The sequence below is a fragment of the Eleutherodactylus coqui genome, chromosome 6 (genome assembly GCF_035609145.1).
Source record: "Eleutherodactylus coqui strain aEleCoq1 chromosome 6, aEleCoq1.hap1, whole genome shotgun sequence".
Lineage (NCBI taxonomy): Eukaryota > Metazoa > Chordata > Amphibia > Anura > Eleutherodactylidae > Eleutherodactylus > Eleutherodactylus coqui.
Genome location: NC_089842.1, coordinates 91,119,322 through 91,144,072, shown reverse-complemented (window position 1 = coordinate 91,144,072; position 24,751 = coordinate 91,119,322). Strand labels below are relative to the sequence as shown.

At 44.4% G+C, this 24,751-nt stretch overlaps 1 protein-coding gene across 1 annotated transcript in view; it reads right to left on the bottom strand.

Annotated features, from left to right (window-relative positions):
* Positions 1–3,354: 3,354 nt before the first annotated feature.
* Positions 3,355–24,751, bottom strand: part of LOC136633646 (carcinoembryonic antigen-related cell adhesion molecule 3-like) — a 41,681-nt gene continuing 20,284 nt past the window's right edge. Inside the window, exons 3-5 of the mRNA XM_066609404.1 lie at positions 21,754–21,870; positions 14,080–14,129; positions 3,355–3,474 (exon numbers count right to left, since the gene is read on the bottom strand). Coding sequence (XP_066465501.1) covers positions 3,355–3,474; positions 14,080–14,129; positions 21,754–21,870 — 287 coding nt within the window. The remainder of the gene's footprint in view (positions 3,475–14,079; positions 14,130–21,753; positions 21,871–24,751) is intronic.

The window sequence follows — 24,751 nt, the reverse complement described above, 5'->3', positions numbered from 1 at the left end:
CGCCTAAAATATTCCCGCGGGAGTCCCCTCATGTGAGGATGTTCAGTGATGATAGGACTCCCCGTGGGGATCAAAGAATCTCCTGCCACAGCTGTCACAGTTGTGGCAGAGGATCGCGATGTTCTCCCCTTACTTTCAATAGGGCCGGCGCTGCAGCCGCCCCCAATGAAAGCAGGCAATCCCCGATTTTCAGGGAAGAGCTTGAAATATAAGCCCTACCCTTAAAAATCATTCCTAGCTGGTGTAAAAATATATATATACTGACCTTTCTGCCACTGTTGGGGCTCTGGTGCGTCTTCTTGCTTGGTTCCTGGCACTGTTTTAAAGCACTTCCTGCTGGCCGGGGATTTAAAAATCCCTGCTTCCTGAAAGTGCTTCATCTGATTGGCTGTGCGCTCAGCCGTTCATTGAATGACAGTTGAGCGCTGCCTGTGATTGGTCACAGTGCTCAGCCATTCATTGCTTTCAATTCCTGCATCCCATTGCTTTCAGTGGGGCAGCTGCAGCGCTGAAAGCAATGGGAGAAAATTGTGTTCTTCTGCCACAGCTGTTGTATAATGCTTCCATTGATTTTAATGGGGTTACTCAGACCCGAGCTTGAATGCAGTGTTTCTAACGCCACAATTTTCCAGAGCGGTTTGTTCTATTTTTGCGTTTTTGCTTTTTCTATTAACTGCACCTCTTCACCCACCACAGTAATGGGGTGCATTAAAAAGTACTGTACCATGCATTTGAAGCCGCAGCTCGAAAATTGCGGTAAACGTGCCACAATTTTGAGCTGTGTTTTCTTAACACGTGTTGATGTTTTTTGTTGTAGTTTTGAACAACAATAAAGAAAGACACATAAAAAAAATAGATTTGGTATTCAAAGACCACAAGCAATTTTAAGAAACTGCTTGAACTATTATAAAATGCATGTGTTTTTGATGCGTTTTTTAATTGTGTGTAAAGTGTGCAATTATAAACAGTATATACAGGGAAATGTATAGTTTATACTAGCCATAGAGAGATATGAGAAAGAGATAGATATGGGATAGATAGATATTAGATAGATAAACAGATAGATATTGGATAGTGTTAGGTATAGCAGACAGGTCTGCTGCTCTGCCTTGTCTGTTATCTGAGTTTGTATTTATTTTGCTCCAGCACCTCTCGAGTTAACACTTCCTGACTCCTTTGCCCAGCTTGGGGCTGTTTGCCAATCACTCCACTATATAGCTTCCCCAGTTCTAGTATCCAGTGTTTACAGGTTGTTGTAATCCTATGACAGCTCCTGGCTGCTGCTCCTGCAGTATCTCTGTGGCAACTGGTCTCCAGCCTGCTGTAGCTGTAAGCTACTTCTGCTTTATCCTGATCTTCTATTTTTGCTCACACCCTTGGTTCCTGTTTCTACTTGGTACATCCTATTCTGGTTAGGGCCTTGAAAGGGTTATACAGTGCCCAGGTTCCAGCTTGGGGCCGTCCTTTTGCCAGGACGATTACTCTGCTCTGTTAGGCAGGGACTTCATTATCCCTCACCAGCTCAGGGCTAGCTCAGTCCCAGTCTCTGCCTCGTACCAAGCTACACGCCGAGGTGTAGCTTCTGGTTTCTGAGCATCTGGTTTCTGGGTCGGTTTCCCCTGCTCGGAAGAATGACACAGTGGGTCCACACCCAAATGTGTAACAGATAGATACCATGTTTCCTCAAAAATAAGATCCTGTCTAATATAAATTTTTGCCCCAAAAGAGGAACACGGTCTTACTTTTGGGGGATGTCTTATACTCACCTAGCAAGCACTGTTCAGGTCCCTCCAGCTGGTCTCCGGTGCTCTGACAGGCTTCCATGCAGTCCTCAGAACTGACAGAGCATCTATTGCTGGTAACAGGGTTTAAAAACCAATGCCTCGATGAGCCAACCACATTCAATGTGATGCTGTGATTGGTTCATCGAACGCTGGCTCTGATTGGTTCTCGGGTGCCGCAGCTCAGCCAATCAAAGCAATCGCTTGCTGGAGGTAGGGTTTACAAACCCTGTTACCAGCAAACGATACTCTCAGCACTGAGGGCTGCACAGAAGCCTGCTGGAGCACCAGAGACCAGCGAGAGAAACTCTGAGAGCACCTCCTAGGTGATTTTTTTTTTTTTTTTTTTCTTTCATGTAGCGTAGCTAGGGCTTATTTCCGGGATAGGGCAGGGTTATATTTAAGGCTCCCCTCCCTAAAATCATGATAGGGGTTATTATGGGGATAGGTCATATTTGCGGGGAATACGATAGCTAGACAGACAAGTGGAAAGATAGATTAGATACCGCAGGCCTGGACCACTTATCTGTGTGAGGAGAGCAGCAGGGCAGCCAGACACGGCCACCGTACTCTGTGTCAGCAGGAGGGGAGCAGCAGAATGATGATATCATATCTTCTCCACTCTGTGCTGTGCCATGTGTCTGTGTCCCTCCTCCCTCCAAGTCCTCTCTTCTCCGCTGTGACCTTTGCTGTCGGCTGGACCGCACTAATCATGTGGCCAACAGTGCAACCTGAATGTGGCTTTCTATATGGCGGAGGGCGGCCATTGTGACCCCTGCAACCCCTTATGGTACATCTATGACTGCAGCTTTAGACTATGCAACTTGCTCTCCCTGCTAGTCGTATTCAACAAAGCAGTGCCTCACTTGATACACTCACAGATCTTATAGCTATGTTTCAGGAGATGAGGGAATCTATACAAAGTGATATTGAAAATGCCTTATCAGCCATACATGTAGATCTGGTTGCTATTGGTGACTGTACTTCACATCTTGAGGATAAAATGGAGGAATTTATTGCACATAATTCACTGGTGGATGCTCACAATGACACTGAGGAGGAGCTTGCAGCACTTGTTAAAATCAGCTGATTTGGAAGATTGTTCTAGATGGAACAATACATACTTTAGAAACATTCCTGAAACTGTTAAGGACTCTCAGCTCATTGAGTTTCTTATTGACTTATTTGTTGCCATTCTTCCTGATGCACACAAGAGAGATCTCTTAATTGACAAAGCCCACAGAGTTCTTAAACCTAAGAACTTGCCTTACATGTACTGTGTGTCTTATCAGTGCTAGTAGTAATCTGTATACAGAGAAATGCTGGGAGGACACAGATCATGTCTTCCAAGCATGTTTCTAATGTGGTGGTTTTTAGTGAGGAAACACATATTAATGGTCTTCATCCAACACAATTTTATTGGAAGGTAGAAACTTACAGGTAATAGTGGTGACCACCCTGTCCCTGCATTCAGCTTTGTATATACAGCTAAGATGACTACATCCTGAATTTATAGACCCCATGGGTATCACTTTGGAAGAAGATGGAGAGTAAGGTGGATTCCAGTCAGTGTTCATGCTTGGTTCAAGTCATCATTGACTTCTATTGAACACAGATATTCTTGTGTGAGAATGCTAGGAATATCATAGGTTTTCAGCTCAGTGTATACTTCCTCTGATTGTAACTCCAAATCCTGCAAAATAAAAACGTAGAAATCATTAATAAATTGCAAGTAAAACAACCCAAAAAACATGGTGTAAAATCTAAAAAGAATTTGTTCCCAGCAAGAGAAATCAAGTAATCTTGTAGATATGATACCTTTTAATGGCTAACAAAAATACATGATGTTAATGCGAGCTTTCGAACCTACTCAGGATTCTTCCTCAGGCATTATGAAATAGATCCAAAAATACATGCATATTTATACACACACATAGTATGACAAGGCACAGACCTGAATGTCATTAATTTGCACCTAAAAGAATACTGCAGCAGAAATAGAAACATTCTTAAATAGTGTACTGATAAATTCAGTGACCCTAAAACCTTCATATCTTTATCAGTGGACTAATATGTGTGTTTGTATTTCTGTTGTAGTATTCTTTTAAGTGCAAATTAGTCACATCCATGTCTGTAACTTGCCATAAGTATGTGTGTATAAGGCCCCCTGTCCTCGGGCGTGCCGGCGAATCACACTGACTAAAGCTCTCCATAGCGCTGCTATGGAAAGCACCGGCCCCCTGTCCACGAACAGAGAATCATTGTGATTCTCTGCTCGGGCCGGAAATTCGCAGCATGCGGCTAATTGCTGCGATTCTCCGCGGTCAGCGTATCTGTCAGATTGGCTGATAGCGGGGATCCGTCTGCCGGCTCCTGCTCCCAGGCGGAGGCTCCCGCAGCGATGATCCGCTGCTGGATACTGCAACGTCCGTGGACAGGGGGCCTAAATATACATGTCTTTTCGGATCTATTTCATTATGCCTGAGGAAAAATACTGAGTAAGTTCGTAAGCTCGTATTTTTGTAAGCCATTAAAAGGTATCTACAAGCTTTCTTGCTTTCTCTTTTGGGAACCATCACATTTTCCTCTACTGGCTAACACGGTACCAAACTTTTTTCATTGTATAAAAAGAAAACATGTTATACTCTAAAGAGTACATCATCATCGACCCAAAACTACATCTGATTTTCAGATTTTCATAAAGAGAACCAAATCAAACCTTAAGTGAGCAGTTCATAGGAGGAAACCCACCAACATAACAGGGTTGAAGCTGTTTTGTAAGCATGAATTCACTAAAATTCCTCTAAGCCGATGGGCAGAACTAATCAACAATTACAGAAATGTTTAGTTGTGCTTATTGCTGCACAAGGAGGTCACAACAGATAATGAAAGCAAAGGTTCACATACTTTTGTCACTCACAGACACATGATATTGGACCATTTATTGAGGAAAATGATTCATTTTCCTCAATAAATAAGCAAACAAGTCTTATTTTTTTTACTTTTTTTTATTTTAGTTTTTATTCACTTTTAGGTCAACTTTGATGCAATTTTAGGTTAACTCTAAGCAAAAATATGGAAAATTCTGAAGGGTTCACAAACATTTTTACCTTGCCATTCGTATGCTATGTACTAAGTTTCACTTTCGGTAATGACCTAAATGCTTTTTATTATTGCATTAATAATTAGTTTATTTAAAAAAAAATAAATAAAAAACTTATGTAGTGCCTCAAAGATGAATTGTTTTTCTGCGCACTCAGAGACCCATCCTAGTTAATGTTATATCTTCCCTTAAAGGGGTTCTTATGACAGCCTTACCTTTAAACCAGCCCCAGCCACATCCTGAAATTCCCAAAGTGTGGTACAGAGGAGGATGCACATATGTACCTCTGATCCCATTCACTTCAATGGGACCACGAAAGATAGCTAAGTCAACCATCTACGGCTGTCTCATTGAGGTGAATGGGAGTGGAGGTGTATATGAGCATCCTTCGTTACCCCACACTTTGGGAACTTCAGCCTCGGCTACTTTTCAGGTAACGGCCATCATGAGATAGCAAACTCTGTAGGGTACATGTAGTCACCAGTCCTCTGTAATAAAGGGGAATCCCTGCATCCATACAACCAAATAAGGCATATAGACAGAAGCTTCCATAGTGGAAAATCGTGTTTATAACAGCAAATCATGTGATCTGGCTTAGTATTTAAACAAGAAAAACTTTGAGGGATATTCTAAGAAGTTTTAATCAATTACTTTTCATGGTATGCGAATAGATCCATAAAAGTAAGATCTTTGGCTGCTCAAACACCACCTGGGGCCTCCGCAAACAACAATTCTATGATATATCTAATAATAATGGCATAAAATGCAGATATTAAGAAAAAAATAGTTAATTCTGTTTATATTGGTCACAGCTTGTCTCAGCACAGTAAAAAAATGGCCAAAGTTTCGCTGCTCACCATGTATGCTGGTTCTTCCTTAATTTGTACTGCCTGTAAGAGTAAAAAAATGGAAATAAAAATTACCTATTAATATATGATTTTATTGGTAGATATCTATGAAACACTTCAAGAAATCAATAAGAAGATCCACCATGGCTGCATACATGAAAAATGCACATAACAAATGTTCTTTCTTTTAGATGTTATCATGTCCAAGAAGAAATGTAACGATTTATAAAACATTCAAAAAGTCAGAATACAGGGTTCCAGGTAGTAATACTACTAGTTATTAGTATTACTTATAGTGCCAGTGTTTCTGCTGGCGCAATGCACCACTTATAATATACTATAATATAGTGAATGACATCATCACATGTAACTCACTGAAGGACCTGTGATGACGGTTTGAGTTGGTCAAAATATTGAAGGACCTATGATGACATCACTATCATGTGATCAGGGGCAGAGCTCCGGTGATTCAGCTGTTTGATCATAGCAGGGATTAAGGACCTGTGATGACATCACAGTCATGTGTTCAGGGGCAGAGCATATAGCTCACTGGATGAACAACCTGTGATGATGTCACTGTCATGTGATCTGGGGCGGAGTGTCAGGAAGGAATTTTCTACTGTAAGGCCTCCTGCACACAGGCAGAAATTCCGCGGCGGGATTTCCTGCAAAATTTCCGCCCGTGGAAGCTGCCATAGGATTGCATTAGCAAACGCAATCGTAGGCAGACGGCCGCGATTTGTCCACGCGAAATCTCGTGTGGCAAACAAATTGCGGCATGCTCTATTTCTCTGCGGGTGAGCCCCGCACAGAAATCTCACTCCCTGGCTGCCAGCTCCGGTCTGCGTATGCAGCGGCTGCCCGGCAGCCAGCACATCAAACAGCCGGAGCTACGGAAGCAGGTGAGTATGCGCTGGTCCCTGCAGGGGCACGAGACGGGTCCCGCTGTGAGAATTCTTGCAGCCGGATCCGACCCGGCTGTCTGCAGGCGGCCTAAGGCATATTGGTCTATTCTGAGTAATTTTGTCTTCCTCTGGATCAACTGGAATTTTGCAAGTGTAAAGGATTGAACTTGATAGATTGAGGCTATGTTCACATGGTGGATTATCCTGCGGATTCTGCATCAAATTCGTATTTTATGCAGAGTGGAATTTGTAGTGCATAGATTTGCATCGCACAAAAATAAGTAGTGACGCTAGAGTTTAGAGTTGAGCGAACATACTCTGCTGAGCTCGATGCTCGTTCCAATATTATCGTACTCGATAGTGCTCATTACTGGAACGAGCATCAAGTCTTGTTCGACCCCGCCCCAGTTTTTGGCTCCTCCGTGCTGTGACATGCCTGTTTTGGCCCCTCCCCACCGCAACGCAGCACGCGTGATTGGCAAATTTTTTGTCTGGGAGAGAGGGGGAGAGAGAGAACACGAACCAAGAAAAAAAAAAAAGCTCGGGACCCGGCGTCCCACATACAAAAATGCTCGAGTCTCCCATTGTAGTCAATGGGGTTCATTACTCGAGTAGAGATCTCGAATTTTAGGAAAAGCTCGACTCGAATAACGCGGACCCGAGCATTTGGGTGCTCGCTCATCTCAAAGTGACACGTTGCTTCTTGAAATTTTATCCATGTGAAATCAAAGTCGCCTTTCCTGCACACAGATTAACTCATTGCAAGAGGCTAATCTGCGTGTACATCCATGGTTGCAGTAATACAATTCCACAGCAGAAGTCTGTGCCTATACACAGATTCCTGGCAAGGTTTTCACTTAAATGAGTGTTTATTAGAGATGAGCGAGCACCAAAATGCTCGGGTGCTCGTTATTCGGGACGAACTTTTCGCGATGCTCGAGGGTTCGTTTCGAGTAACGAACCCCATTGAAGTCAATGGGCGACCCGAGCATTTTTGTATTTCGCCGATGCTCGCTAAGGTTTCCTTGTGTGAAAATCTGGGCAATTCAAGAAAGTGATGGGAACGACACAGCAACAGATAGGGCAGGCGAGGGGCTACATGTTGGGCTGCATCTCAAGTTCACAGGTCCCACTATTAAGCCACAATACCGGCAAGAGTGGGCCCCCCCCCCTCCCAACAACTTTTACTTCTGAAAAGCCCTCATTGGCAATGCACACCTTAGCTAAGCACCACACTACCTCCAACAAAGCACAATCACTGCCTGCATGACACTCCGCTGCCACTTCTCTTGGGTTACATGCTGCCCAACCCCCCCCCCCCCCCCGCACGACCCAGTGTCCACAGCGCACACCAAACTGTCCCTGCCCAGCCTTCAGCTGCCCTCATGCCACACCACCCTCATGTCTATTTATAAGTGCGTCTGCCATGAGGAGGAACTGCAGGCACACAATGCAGAGGGTTGGCACGGCTAGGCAGCGACCCTCTTTAAAAGTGGTGGGGCGATAGCCCACAATGCTGTACAGAAGCAATGAGAAATCCAATCCTGTGCCACCGCCATCAGGAGCTGCACACGTGGGCATAGCAATGGGGAACCTATGTGCCACACACTATTCATTCTGTCAAGGTGTCTGCACGCCCCAGTCAGACCGGGGTTTTTTATAAATAGTCACAGGCAGGTACAACTCCGCAATAGGAATTCCGTGTGCACCCACAGCATGGGTGGGTGCCAGGAAGCCACCGGCGGTACATAGAAATATCCCATTGCATTGCCCAACACGGCTGAGGTAGTAATGTCGTGCTTAATGCAGGTGGGCTTCGGCCCACACTGCATGCCCCAGTCAGACTGGGGTTCTTTTCAAGTGTACAGATGTAGTAAAAACTCTGTGTGCACCTACAGCATGGGTGGGTGCCAGGAAGCCACCGGCGGTACATAGAAATATCCCATTGCATTGCCCAACACAGCTGAGGTAGTAATGTTGTGCTTAATGCAGGTGGGTTAAAAATTTATTTGATTACACTGTAGGCGAGGGCCCACAAAAATTGCTGTATCAACAGTACTAATGTCCCCATGGCCAACCAAGAGGGCAGGTGAAACCCATTAATCGCTTTGGTTAATGTAGCTTAAGTGGTAACTAGGCCTGTAGGCAGCCCAGTTTAATGAAAAATTGGTTCAAGTTAAAGTTCCAACGCTTTTCAGAGCATTGAAACATCTAAAAATTGTTTAGAAAAATTATGAGTGAGCCTTGTGGCCCTAAGAAAAATTGCCCGTTCAGCGTGATAACGTGAGGTTTCAGGAGGAGGAGGAATATTAGACCCAGATTGATGAAGCAGAAATGTCCCCGTTTTGGATGGTGAGAGAGAACGTAGCTTCCATCCGCGGGTGCAGCCTACGTATTGCTTACGTATCGCTGCTGTCCGCTGGTGGAGAAGAGAAGTCTGGGGAAATCCAGGCTTTGTACATCTTGATGAGTGTTAGCCTCTCGGCACTGTCGGTTGACATGCGGGTACGCTTATCTGTGATGATTCCCCCAGCCGCACTAAACACCCTCTCCGACAAGACGCTAGCCGCAGGACAAGCAAGCACCTCCAGGGCATACAGCGCTAGTTCAGGCCACGTGTCCAGCTTCGACACCCAGTAGTTGTAGGGGGCAGAGGCGTCACCGAGGATGGTCGTGCGATCGGCTACGTACTCCCTCACCATCCTTTTACAGTGCTCCCGCCGACTCAGCCTTGACTGGGGAGCGGTGACACAGTCTTGCTGGGGAGCCATAAAGCTGGCCAGGCCCTTAAAGACTGTTGCACTGTCTGGGCTGTACATGCTGCTCGATCTACGCACCTCCCCTGCTACATGGCCCTCGGAACTGCGCCTTCTGCCACTAGCGCTGTCGGATGGGAATTTTACCATCAGCTTGTCCGCCAGGGTCCTGTGGTATAGCAACACTCTCGAACCCCTTTCCTCTTCGGGAATGAGACTGGGAAGGTTCTCCTTATAGCGTGGGTCGAGCAGTGTGTACACCCAGTAATCCGTAGTGGCCAGAATGCGTTGAATGCGAGGGTCACGAGAAAGGCATCCTAACATGAAGTCAGCCATGTGTGCCAGGGTACCTGTACGCAACACATGGCTGTCCGCACTAGGAAGATCACTTTCAGGATCCTCCTCCTCCTCCTCCTCAGGCCATACACGCTGAAATGATGACAGGCAAGCAGCATGGGTATCGTCAGCAGTGGGCCAAGCTGTCTCTTCCCCCTCCTCCTCATCCTCCTCATCCTCCTCCTCCTCCTCCTGAACGCGCTGAGATATAGACAGGAGGGTGCTCTGACTATCCAGCGACATACTGTCTTCCCCCGGCTCTGTTTCCGAGCGCAAAGCGGCTGATTTTATGGTTTGCAGGGAACTTCTCAAGATGCATAGCAGAGGAATGGTGACGCTAATGATTGCAGCATCGCCGCTCACCACCTGGGTAGACTGATCAAAGTTTCGAAGGACCTGGCAGATGTCTGCCAACCAGGCCCACTCTTCTGAAAAGAATTGAGGAGGCTGACTCCCACTGCGCCGCCCATGTTGGAGTTGGTATTCCACTATAGCTCTACGCTGCTCATAGAGCCTAGCCAACATGTGGAGCGTAGAGTTCCACCGTGTGGGCACGGCGCACAGCAGTCGGTGCACTGGCAGATTAAAGCGATGTTGCAGGGTGCGCAGGGTGGCGGCGTCCGTGTGGGACTCTCGGAAATGTGCGCAGAGCCAGCGCACCTTTACGAGCAGGTCTGACAAGCGTGGGTAGCTTTTCAGAAAGCGCTGAACCACCAAATTAAAGACGTGGGCCAGGCATGGCACGTGCGTGAGGCTGCCGAGCTGCAGAGCCGCCACCAGGTTACGGCCGTTGTCACACACGACCATGCCCGGTTGGAGGCTCAGCGGCGCAAGCCAACGGTCGGTCTGCTCTGTCAGATCCTGCAGCAGTTCGTGGGCCGTGTGCCTCCTATCTCCTAAGCTGAGTAGTTTCAGCACGGCCTGCTGACGCTTGCCCACCGCTGTGCTGCCATGCCGCGCGACACCGACTGCTGGCGACGTCCTGCTGCTGCTGACACATCTAGATTGCGAGACAGAGGTTGAGGAGGAGGAGGAGGAGGAGGAGGGTGCTTTAGTGGAAGAAGCATACACCGCCGCAGATACCACCACCGAGCTGGGGCCCGCAATTCTGGGGGTGGGTAGGACGTGAGCGGTCCCAGGCTCTGACTCTGTCCCAGCCTCCACTAAATTCACCCAATGTGCCGTCAGGGAGATGTAGTGGCCCTGCCCGCCTGTGCTTGTCCACGTGTCCGTAGTTAAGTGGACCTTGCCACTAACCGCATTGGTGAGGGCGCGTACAATGTTGCGGGAGACGTGGTCGTGCAGGGCTGGGACGGCACATCGGGAAAAGTAGTGGCAACTCGGAACAGAGTAGCGCAGGGCCGCCGCCGCCATCATAGCTTTGAAGGACTCCGTTTCCACAACCCTATACGGCAGCATCTCAAGGCTGATAAATTTGGCTATGTGGACGGTTAACGATTGAGCGTGCGGGTGCGTGGTGGCGTACTTGCGCTTGCGCTCCAACACTTGCGCTAGCGACGGCTGGACTGTGCGGTGCGAGACATAGGTGGATGGGGCCGAGGACAGCGGAGGTGAGGCTGTGGGTGCAGGCCATGAGACGGTTGTGCCTGTGTCCTGAGAGCGAGTTTGGATCTCAGTGGCAGGTTGGGGCACAGGGGGAGAGGCGGCGGTGAATGGCCTTCGTCCCACCTTGTGGGGTGCTTGGCCATCATATGTCTGTGCATGCTGGTGGTGGTGAGGCTGTTGGTGGTGGCTCCCCGGCTGATCTTGGCGCGACAAAGGTTGCACACCACTGTTCGTCGGTCATCAGGCGTCTCTGTGAAAAACTGCCAGACCTTAGAGCACCTCGGCCTCTGCAGGGTGGCATGGCGCGAGGGTGTGCTTTGGGAAACACTTGGTGGATTATTCGGTCTGGCCCTGCCTCTACCCCTGGCCACCGCACTGCCTCTTGCAACCTGCCCTGCTGATGCCCTTGCCTCCCCCTCTGAAGACCTGTCCTGAGTAGGCGTTGCACACCAGGTGGGGTCAGTCACCTCATCGTCCTGCTGCTCTTCCTCCGAATCCTCTGTGCGCTGCTCCCTTGGACTTACTGCCCTTACTACTACCTCACTGCAAGACAACTGTGTCTCATCGTCATCGTCCTCCTCACCCACAGAAACTTCTTGAGACAGTTGGCGGAAGTCCCCAGCCTCTTCCCCCGGACCCCAGGAACTTTCGAATGGTTGGGCATCAGTGACGATAAACTCCTCTGGTGGGAGAGGAACCACTGCTGCCCAATCTAAGCAGGGGCCCGAGAACAGTTCCTGGGAGTGTTCCCGCTCCTGAGCAGGTGTCATTGTAGTGGAGTGAGGAGGCTGGGAGGAAGGAGGAGCAGCAGACTGAGGATTCGGATTTGCAGCACTGGACGGCGCAGAACTGTGGGTGGATGATAGCTTGCTCGAAGCACTTTCTGCCATCCAGGACAGGACCTGCTCACACTGCTCATTTTCTAATAAAGGTCTCCCGCGTGGACCCATTAATTGGGCGATGAATGTGGGGACGCCAGAAACGTGCCTCTCTCCTAATCGCGCAGCAGTCGGCTGCGACACACCTGGATCAGGAGCTCGGCCTGTGCCCACACCCTCACTTGGCCCTCCGCGTCCTCGGCCACGTCCACGTCCACGTCCTCTAGGCTTACCCCTACCCCTCAGCATGCTGTATTACCAGTGATTTGATTTCCCAGGCAGGAAATAAATTGGTGCAAGCCTGCAGGCCAAATATAATGTTTTCGCTTTTTTGCAAACGGATGACCCCACTGCGTATATTCAATGAACAAGAAGTTTAATATCTGTGGTGTGGCCCTCAAAAAGTGTCACACAACTATAGTGTAGCAGAGTTATTAACTCTAGCAGAGCAGGTATTTGCCAGTCAGGAAAGAAAATGGCGCTAGGCTGCAGTAAAGCGTAGCTGGTTGCGTCTGATTTTTGTACGTTGTACACGCAGCACACACGTACACGGAGACCTTAGGACTGACGCAGGCAGGCAAAATATAATTTTTTTCCTTTTTAGCTTAGGGAAGACCCCACTGCGTATATTCAATGAACAAGAAGTTTAATATCTGTGGTGTGGCCCTCAAAAAGTGTCACACAACTATAGTGTAGCAGAGTTATTAACTCTAGCAGAGCAGGTATTTGCCAGTCAGGAAAGACAATGGCGCTAGGCTGCAGTAAAGCGTAGCTGGTTGCGTCTGATTTTTGTACGTTGTACACGCAGCACACACGTACACGGAGACCTTAGGACTGACACAGGCTGGCCAAATATAATTTTTTTCCTTTTTAGCAAAGGGAAGACCCCACTGCGTGTATTCAATGAATAATGTATGTCTTCTGGCCCTGCCTACACAATTCTATCCCTGTAGTATTAATGCCGGGTGCAATGCTCTGCACAGCCGGTTTTGAGAAAAAAAAATAAAAATGCAACACTGCTAACAGCAGCCTGGACAGTACTGCACACGGATAGAAGTGGCCCTAGAAAGGACCGTTGGGGTTCTTGAAGCCTACACTAACTCCTAACACTCTCCCTGCCTAACCCCCACTTCTGTCCCTATTGCAGGGCGCAATGCTCTGCAGATCCAATTTTGGACAAAAAAAATAAAAAATACTGTGCTAACACAGTACTGCACACTAGTAGATGTGGCCCTGAGAAGGGCCGTTGGGGTTCTTGAAGCCTACACTGACTCCTAACGCTCTCCCTACAGCAGCACCAGCAGCAGCACTTTCCCTCAGCTAAGTCACAAGGCATGTGTGGCGAGCCGCGGGAGGGGCCGATTTTTATACTCGGGTGACATCTGATCGCCCCAGCCACTCACAGCAGGGGGGTGGTATAGGGCTTGAACGTCACAGGGGGAAGTTGTAATGCCTTCCCTGTCTTTCAATTGGCCAGAAAAGCGTGCTAACGTCTCAGAGAGGAAACTGAAAGTAACCGGAACACCGCGTGGTGCTCGTTACGAGTAACGAGCATCCCGAACACCCTAATATTCGCACGAATATCAAGCTCGGACGAGTACGTTCACTCATCTCTAGTGTTTATTTAAAATTGTATGTTTTTTTGTGCAAATAACAATAGATTTATTTTCCAAATCCACTCAGCAGGAAAAATATGTGACTATGGTACTTATAGAACATAGGGATATAGTAAATATTTTTTTTCTTTCCAGCTAGTTCTCGCTATCTATAACAGTTGTCTCAGAGTTGGAGTGTCAAGTGCTGAAGTAGAGGAACAATATGGGATTATGATAAACCATTTCATGTATTTCTGTTTCTATGGAAGTATTGCAGCATCCATGAGTTGTGACATCTTCACATACTGTACCTGCACATTTTCATAAACTTCTATGTCTTCCGGTATATTCTTCAAAGACTCTGGGGAGAAATCACAAGATATCATAAGAAATTATCATTTATAGGAGACCTGCGAGCTCTTCTGTCACGTCTTGTTTTATAAATACTTGTATTTCCCGTAAAGCAACAATTCTCAATTCTGGAGCATCTTTTCTTGTAGTTCTGTGTTGTATCATTGCTTTATTAACCCCTCTAGAAATGTAGGAATAAATTAAAAACTGTTCATGTGGTATACCATGTAGATGAGTTTGGAAGTAACAAGCTCACAGTATATTTTGCAGTGTTATATACAATGTCTGTTATATTCTTTCTCTATTCCTGTTTACAAATGTATTTCTACTATTTGCTCTATAAGGACTTGGAATGTCATTATTTTTTCTCCCCCCATAAAGAGTAATGGTCTGTACTCTGATTGGCTGCGGTGAGTCACATAGGCTGTTAGAACATCTCAGGCACCATAGAGAGATGCACTAGCTCCATGTCTGAAGTAGTTCACTCTAGAAGTTGCTGCAGAAAGAATGCGGCTGCCAGTGGGGTGCTATAGTAAGCCCTTTGGCATGGTCTATAGTTGTTTGGCCTATAAGGAAAAGATTAGCAAGTTGCGATGTATTCCCAAACTGTTGGGATCAATGGAAATTCAGCCTTAGATGTCTGTGACTACCCTCGTGTTCTTCTGCTGCTATCGTTAGCAGGTGTTCCCCAACTGCAATACAGAGGACTTCATACAGGGACTCTGTTCAGTTATTCATGTAAGTGGAGAGTTAAGAGTTGTACACACAGTTACTGGAAAATGGTGAGCCTGTCTTCTATACTGGGAGAGAATGACCTTGACTCTGAGAAATTGTTGTGCAGATTATGATTACTCACTGGAATATGTTGATAACACATGGAGTCAACTCTGCAATGTTTGTTTGTGGGACTATTTATTTATATTTACGGTCGGACGATTATTGCAAACTTAATAAGAGACTGTCCTCGTGATCAAAAGTGAGTGGAAAGCTTACACTAGCTTTTGCCTAAAGGCTTTGTATTATATGTTTGCAACATTTAGGAGGTAACCATTGAAAACTTGGAAGTTGTTTACCAATTTTATTGGAATAAAACATTTAGCAGCATTATGGTGGCCCATTTACTGTATCTTGCCACAAGACACTTTCCCTTATGATGCAGAAGTGTAACCTGGCAGACTTCAAGGTGTACGGGACCATGGCAGAGTTTTGAGTTCTGGTACCAGAGTTGACCCTCCAGCAGGAGAGGTCCCTCCCCACCACTGGCAGTACTCGCCAACAGCTGAGAGTTCTTCCAGTAATCAGATGAATCCCTCTTTTTGAACCTACTGGAGGGCCCCGACACCAGACCACAATAAGACATGTTGCAATTTTTGTTTTTCAGAGACCATCGATCTGGCAAAAAGAATACACAACTAAATACGCTAATTTACTTTAATGGGTCTGTGTGCTGTCCGAATTTAGTCAGTATCAAATACAGACAACAGACAGATGGGTGGGCCCTTAGTCTGCATAAGGATACACTCTTTTGACAAGGAGAATGGTAACATTCATTTATTAATTTAATCATTTCTTAAAAAACAGTTTTAAGAAAAAGTTCTCCAGAATTATTTCATGGGGAATACAAGTATTTACTATAACAAACCTGTAAGGAGAATGGAAAGGTTCTTAAGAGACTATATAGGCCCACAATTCTGTCTTGATTCGTTTCCAGATATCTCTTTATCACATTCACTGCTCTGTTTTCCTGATACAAAACTCCAAAACCAATACATGTAAAAGATATTGTGCTTGCTGCCATGGGCTGCCAGAAGGAGTTTACAGCATGCGGTTTTATATTGAGTTCAGTTTAGCATTGTGCTAGCAACATCTGTAGTAAGCCTGTACACTGTGTTTAAAGCCTATCTATGCAGAAGTGAGGGAGATTTGTATGCCAAAAATCAGAACACCATCCATTATACAGATCTTAAGATCAGCACAAAATGTTGAAACTATTTATACAATTAGCTGATCGGGCACCCGCTGTCAGCACTGCAATACTCTGACCCCTGTATAGTAGCCAGTGCTTGAAATTAATGGGAGCTGCATCTGCAGTTCCGAGCACCGGCCACTACACAAGGGTAGCAGCTTTTACTACGCCTCTTCTGGACTGCACGATGACAATTGGCTCCTGATCAGTTGATCGCTGTGGATCCCAAGCAGTGGCTCCCTGGCGATTAACCATTGATGACCTATCTTCAGTTTTTTCTTTAACCCTTTGCAATCCAGTTTTGGATTCAGGATTTCCTAAGGGGCTTTCTCTTTCTGCCATTTTACAATGGCACTATCTGCTGGCTAGAGCCAGTACTGCAGTATGTGACATACCAGAGAGGCCCCCCGTCAATAGAGCGACCAGTAATATACAGTAAGAATACCCTGCGGGACGTCTTCCGACATCGGAGCTGTACAGGCTTCAATCAGAAAGTTAGAAGATGTCAGACAGTAGATTGGAAAGGGTTAAGCAACAAAAGTTTAAAGTGCATCTTCATCTTTTAACATCATACTATTGGTATGTCCAAACTTTTGTGCTGATTAACTTTTTAATACATTTTCATAATTGTGGAATCTGTAAAACAGAGCTCCAAATTCCCTGTGCTTAAATAACCTAAAAGGATTGTCCAAAGTAGTGTTGAGTGAACTGAACCAGGAGAAACCGATTTCAACCCAAACTTTGCTAGAAGTTTGCTTGGGCACAAACCCGAACTGAGCATTTAGCAAAGTTGCATCCAAAACAGGATTCTTCTGGTTCGGTTCATTAACCCTTTCCAATCCACTGTCTGCCCTCTGAAGACATTATGATTTAAGGCTGTACAGCTCCAATGTTAGAAGACCTCCGTCAGAGTTCTCTTACTGTATATTGCCAGCCTCTCTGCTGTTGGAGCATATTCAACTTATCAGTTCATGCAGTACTGGCTGTAGCCAGCATATAGCGTCATTGCATAACCGCCCAAAAAGAGTAAGCCCCCAAGGAAAACCAGGATACAAATTGGATTGGAAAAGGTTAAACACTAGTGTATAACACTGTCTAAGAGCCATAAAAGCCCTGTATAATGCTCTCAGAGTGTTATACAGGGCATTCATGGCTATTAGACAGTGTTATACAACAGTTTTAAGAGTTTTGCTGAACTTCCAACTCGGTTTGACCTAATTTGGACTGACCTGAACTTTTTACAAAGGTTCGATGAACTATCCAAACGTTTCAAAAGTTCCCTCATCTCTAGTGATAGGATTAAACGTTATTCCCTATCCAAAGGTAGGGCTAACTTTTAGATCAGTAGGGATTCCAGCAGATAGGGAATAGCTTTCAATTCTGGTGTAACCACTTCATTGGGAATTTTGAGTCTATTGCATACTGAATTTTACACATATATTAAACAGAATGCAGTAAGCTCCTGAGCGTCCCCTATAGTTGACTAATACTGTAGTTCAAAAACTGTTTGACATTCTAGTAGCTCTATGTTAGGAAGAAATGGTGGACAGATGAGTATATGACTCTAGGAATAGAATACGCAGTGTCTTTGTAGTCAGTTACCATTGACCTGTACAGGACATGTAAATACAAAACAGTAGGAGGATTTTTAGTCAAGTCTATTGGAAAAGTTGCTTCTTTTTAGGATGTATTGGAACAATAAGAATTTGTCACAAAGGTGAATATAAACTTTACTGCTGCATTTGAACAAGGGATTAGGAGCGGAGATTTTTCTAGGGTAATGTTCACATTTGTTGGAATAATATGTAGCAGAAATTCAAGACAAAAAAAAATCAGATTTGAGCTGCAGATGTGCTGGCAGATCTACACCTTCACTTTCATTATCTATGAAATTTCATCAGATTCGGCCAGGATTTAGGGCTCCTTCAGATGACCAGATTTGCTTGTGCACAATATATGCATGCAATGCGCAGAGAACAGAACCCATTGATGTCAGTGAGTTTGTTCTCATGAGTGTCTTGTACACGTACAAAATGATATAGGTCTTGCTCTATTTTGCTGCATACCAAGGGCCTTATAGAAGTCTATGGGAGGTGCGTAAATACGCACACAATATGCTGCACAGTTCTGAATGAAAAGAACACATCTGGAGCCCATTAGGCTAAACAGCCTCTTAAACCATGGAAGAACTGTGTCGCATGTGCATTTAAAGTAGTCCAGTGTGTAAAAAGTATAGTTTAGAGATGAGCGAACGTACTCGTCCGAGCTTGATATTCGTGCGAATATTAGGGTGTTCGGGATGCTCGTTACTCGTAACGAGCACCACGCGGTGTTCGGGTTACTTTCACTTTCCTCTGTGAGACGTTAGCGCGCTTTTCTGGCCAATTGAAAGACAGGGAAGGCATTACAACTTCCCCCTGCAACGTTTAAGCCCTATACCACCCCCCTGCTGTGAGTGGCTGGGGAGATTAGGTGTCACCCGAGTATTGAAATCTGCCCTTCCCACGGCTCGCTACGGATGTATTCTGACATTAGTTCAGGGAAAGTGGTATCGTGTTGGAGCTGCTATAGGGAGAGTGTTAGGTGTATTGTAGGCTTCAAGAACCCCAACGGTCCTTCTAAAGGCCATAAATCGTCTCTATATGCGCTCAGTGGGGCCGGCGGCAGCAGCGCCGACTCCATTGAGAACATATAGAAGACAAATCCTTCTTTTCTGCCACAGCTGTAACAGCTGTGACAGAGGAGAACGATGTTTGCCCATTGAATTCAATGGAACCAGCAATACAGCAGGTTCCACTGAATGCAATGGGCTGCCGGCGATCGCAGGATGAATGGTCGGGAAGGGGTTAAATATATAACACCTTCCCTGCAATTCATCCAGAAATGTGATACACTAAAAATATATACCGGCGTATAAGGCGACGGGGCGTATAAGACGACCCCCCAACTGTCACCTTATACGCCGGCAATACAGTGGAGCAAAGAATAAAAAGCATTACTCACTTCTTCAGATGATCTGCGCCGCTCTTGTAGACTGTCACTCCTTCCTGGTGTTCTGCGGTGCTCCTGCAGGCTGTCGCTCCCTCCTGGTTCCCGGCAGAGCATTGCTTTCTCTACGAAAGGCTTTAAATCCACGCCTCCAGAAACACACATGCCTTCAGCCAATCACAGCCAATGACAGTGATGTCATTGAATTGCTGTGATAGGCTGTGTTTCTGGAGGCGGGGATTTCAAGCCTTTCGTAGAGAAAGCTTTAGTCCGTGGACCAGGAAGGAGTGACAGTCTGCAGGAGTGCCGCAGATCGTCTGAAGAAGTGAGTAATGCTTTTTATTCTTTGCTCCACTGTATTGCCGGCGTATAAGGTGACAGTTGGGGGGTCGTCTTATACGCCCCGTCGCCTTATACGCCGGTATATATTTTTAGTGTATCACATTTCTGGATGAATTGCAGGGAAGGGGTTATATATTTAACCCCTTCCCGACCATTCATCCTGCGATCGCCGGCAGCCCATTGCATTCAGTGGAACCTGCTGTATTGCTGGTTCCATTGAATTCAATGGGCTAACATCGTTCTTCTCTGCTACAGCTGTTACAGCTGTGCCAGAGGAGAACGATCTTTACGCTGACAGTGCGGGGGGGGGCACTCTTGCCGCTATTGTGGCTTAATAGTGGGACCTGTGAACTTGAGATGCAGCCCAACATGTAGCCCCTCGCCTGCCCTATCCGTTGCTGTGTCGTTCCCATCACTTTCTTGAATTGCCCAGATTTTCACACATGAAAACCTTAGCGAGCATCGGCGAAATACAAAAATGCTCCGGTCGCCCATTGACTTCAATGGGGTTCGTTACTCGAAACGAACCCTCGAGCATTGCGAAAATTTCGTGCCGAGTAACGAGCACCCGAGCATTTTGGTGTTCGCTCATCTCTAGTATAGTTATATGCGCTGATATGCGTGCAAAGCTACATCATCAACCTCGTTCACTGCGCAAATACGTTGTGCAGAGACAAGTGTATTTGTGCATATGCTTGTCTGAAGAAGCCCTTAGGGTTCAGTTAGATAGGCATTTTTTTTTTTTTTTTTTAAATCAATTTTTATTGAAAAGTTTTTGTATATATGACAAACAAAAACTGTCAGGTAGGGCAGACATAGGTACAAGTGTTGACAATATACATCAAGTCCATACTCATATCATAATACCAAAGTCTCCCCATCCTACCAACCAACCAACACATAACTATATGCTGTTTAGGTTAACATCTTCCTCGGGAGAACCTCGGAACAAGGTCCACCAAGAACACATTTTTACATGTGTTTATAAAAAAAAGATCGCACTGTGCACGTAAAAAAAAAACTGCGTGATCATCTCTATTGCCACCCATATGTTTTATCTTTTCTAGGGGCGAATTTTATGCACATGTAAAAATCAGACATATGACAACTGCCATTGAAAAGAATTGATTCTATATAAATGCGGATCGCAAATGTAAGTAACATGCACACATAAAAACGCCCGGCTGACTGAGCCCTTGAGGGACAAATTCCTGAACATTGTACAAAAATATGTGGAAAAGACATTTTTGGGATTTGTTTTTTACATTTCTTCTTTAACCCCTTAAGGACCAGGGTGTTTTTCGGTCCTAAAGGACCAGAGACTTTTTAGGGATGTTGCCCATGTGCCCTATTTTACTGCCCTATTTTTTTCCACAGCTACCAAAATTATTTTTGCTGCATTTCTTTCTGTGACATATATGGCTATTTTTTTAATATCTTTTTTCACTCACTTTTTTTCCCCTTTTTTTGTTTTATTGGGGGTAAAAAGCTAAAATAATGTTGTTGTTTTTTATTTATAGTTGTTTATTTTTTTAAAATTAGTGTATTTCCTCTAAAATAAAGAATGGGAATGGCTTCCTTATTTTGTTTTGGACATTTTGATATATAATATGTATAGTTTTGGATTGAAGGGCACATACGGTAATGCTTTTGGTTGGCATCTTGCTGGGTCATTTTTCTTATTTTATACATATATATTTTTATTTTATTCTGGTATTTTTTTTTACTTTACTTTTAACTATTTTTATACCATCTATGTCCCCCATAAAGTCATATAAAAACTCTGGGAGTCATTCCCATTTTTTTTTCATTTCATACTTATCCACTGTAGCTGAGGCACCCATAGGACCCTGCAGCTCTGTTGTAACAGGGGGCACCCAGCGGTCATGTGAACGGCAGGTCACATAGTGGAAGTAACACTTCCACTTTCACTCTATAGCATATATCACTCATTGAGCACTATGTTGCTTGGAAAGGAGAAGGCAGAAGTAGTTAAAAACCCCTTCTCCCTTCTCCTCTGGGTCCTCTACTGTGTCTGACAGCTGAGAAAAGTCCAGGACCAATCACCATATATTAGCCGTGCTTGGTTCTTAAGGGGTTAAAAAAGCTAATATAAGCATTGTATAAAGCCTATCTTCTGTACCACAGAAATAATACACAAAAATTACTTGGATACCAGATTATATTAATATTATATGGTCATATACTGATAGCAAAGTGGAGTATACTGCGCACTGCAGGTCTGTGTTTTCCATGTAATTTCTATTACTAAGTAACATAAGCCTTGACAATGGATACTAATCAGTATCTATCAGAATTTATCAGAATCTTCTCTTACCGTTCAACCTCTTTGCTGCTAATTTATTGTATAAATAGAAACTTCCAACAACTCCCAGACTTATAGCAGAGATCAGGCCAAGTGCAAGTCCTACGATACAGTAATTTCCGCTTCTGTCTAGAAAATAATAATAATAATGATATTGTGTTGTACTGCATAATTGTGATTGGTAAAGAATACATCCAAAAAGTGAGAAAAATACTGAAGAAGAAGCTAAATGGTTGGAATACTATCAAAGCTATTAACATCTGGGCTAAAAAATATTACTATACCCACCATCAGATACACTGCTGGTATTATTGATTAACTTACTATAGTTTGTTAGTGAAATGAATATAACTCCATTTTCTTTTCTGTCTTATAGTAGGATCCTTCTTTTTTATTTGATATAGCCTGTGTCAATGTTTTGTACTTTTCCTTTAGCAAGATTTGCTCAAATGTATTGAAGAATGAAAAGGAACCTTGATGATTACAACATTCCAAGGCCCTAGATTGAATGTGTCGGGTCATTGCGCCCTGTTCTCCAATTACTCCCTAAACAGTTTATTGTTTATATTTGCTGTACTTTTGCATTCTAAGACGTTAATCACATATGATACTTCGGCACTTGCATGTTTCTCTGGTTTTATGTTTTAGATGTTAAATTCCTTGTCTTGCATATTCACATTGTGTTTGTTTGTTTGACCAATGGTAATAAATTAATTATAATAGATTTGAATGATTGTAATTGAAGCATGTGCCCCTATAAATTCTGCTACCTGTCAATCAATAAACAGATAACTTAGGATCACAGTCATGACTGTGTGGTTTGACGTTAATCTCCTGAGGTCAGCTTAAACTCTAACTAAGAATTTGGACCCTAGAAGCATATTGTTGTACTAATAACAATAAATGTGTTTCTTAAATCAGCCTAGGCAAAAACGTGTGTGTGTGTGTGTGTGTGTGTGTGTGTGTGTGTGTGCTGTTATATACACCTTCATAGGAAATAGCTAGCAGTTAAACGTGTTCATATACAAATGTGTTAGACCCTTGTATCTGCCTCCCACACATGCTTTTCACAGAGCAGTTGTGTATTCTGATTAGATAAGCTGCTCCCTTACAGATAACGTTATATGCTTCTTCCAAATTCTTTCACTTTTGATACTTTACTAACACGTGAATTACCATATTATTGTATTAACCAATCATGTATGAGCACAATAACTTTTTTTATACTCCTATAAAAAAAGACCAGGAGGGAGCAAGAGCCTGCAAACACCAGGAAGGAGTGACAGTCTGCAGGAGCGCCGCAGATCGTCTGAAGAAGTGAGTAATGCTTTTTATTCTTTGCTCCACTGTATTCCCGGCGCATAAGGTGACAGTTGGGGGGTCGTCTTATACGCCCCGTCGCCTTATACGCGGTATATATTTTTAGTGTAACACATTTCTGGATGAATTGCAGGGAAGGGGTTATATATTTAACCCCTTCCTGACCATTCATCCTGCGATCGCCGGCAGCCCATTGCATTCAGTGGAACCTGCTGTATTGCTGGTTCCATTGAATTCAATGGGCAAACATCGTTCTCCTCTGTCACAGCTGTTACAGCTGTGGCAGAAAAGAAGGATTTGTCTTCTATATGTTCTCAATGGGGTCGGCGCTGCTGCTGCCGGCCCCATTGAGCGCATATAGAGATTTATGGCCTTTAGAAGGACCGTTGGGGTTCTTGAAGCCTACAATACACCTAACACTCTCCCTATAGCAGCTCCAACACGATAGCACTTTCCCTGAACTAATGTCAGAATGCATCCGTAGCGAGCCGCGGGAGGGGCAGATTACAATACTCGGGTGACACCTAATCTCCCCAGCCACTCACAGCAGGGGGGTGGTATAGGGCTTGAACGTTGCAGGGGGAAGTTGTAATGCCTTCCCTGTCTTTCAATTGGCCAGAAAAGCGCGCTAACGTCTCACAGAGGAAAGTGAAAGTAACCCGAACACCGCGTGGTGCTCGTTAAGAGTAACGAGCATCCCGAACACCCTAATATTCGCCCGAGCATCAAGCTCGGACGAGTACGTTCGCTCATCTCTATTAATTATTTTCTTTTTTTTAATGACATGGGAAAAAGTCTCACTTTCACCTTCTGATATATGTTCTATGTTCTATTGGCCTAATTTTTTTTTCCCCGTTTTTCTTTTACCTTTATTGGAAATTACTGTGAATAGTAAGAACGCATCTTTCTATACAAATAAGACATCATACTCTACATAGCTCCAGAGCACCCAAGAAAATTCACCAAAGCGTGTTGGACCGTAAGCACAGATACTGACCAGGCCTGAGCAATAAATGCATGTTGTAACTGAAGCAACTGAAAAAAATAACCATGGGTAACATTGAAAAGCTCTCTAAATTGTTAAAAACTATAAAAAAAAAAACAACAAAAATGTATGTGTTCCAAAAAGGTTACCTTTCTCTTTACCCATGGTGATAATTCCTCCAACTTAAAAAAAACTCTGGCAATTTAGGGCTCTTTCAAAGGGGGGTGGGAAGGGAGAGTATAGTAAATTTGTCTAATTGCAAAATCTAAGTTTATTCTTTTTTTTTAATTAAAATAATTGTTTTTTCCTCCTTTCATCTCTCTCAAGTACCATTATAGGGCGAGTACAACCTGTCATTTTGAAAATCAATCTGCCATTTCACCACACCCCATTTTATTCTCCCCAAACCTTTAACTGTTGCAATTGAGATAACAGCAAATATATCCAAGAATTCGTAATTGCAAACTCTCCAGACTGTTTATCCCTTTGAAGGGTCTCCAAATTAATTCTAGCAGATTTCTTATTCCATAATAACCTTCTAAATATCGTATGTAGTTTAAAAAGTATTGTGATAGAATCCAAACTGGAAAATTTTAAAGTATAAAAAGTTGCAGTGGCCTCAAAACAATTTTGATAAGATTTCCCCTGCTAATTATCAACAATAGAAAATGTTTCCAGACCTTGACCTTATCCCCAAACTTTTGT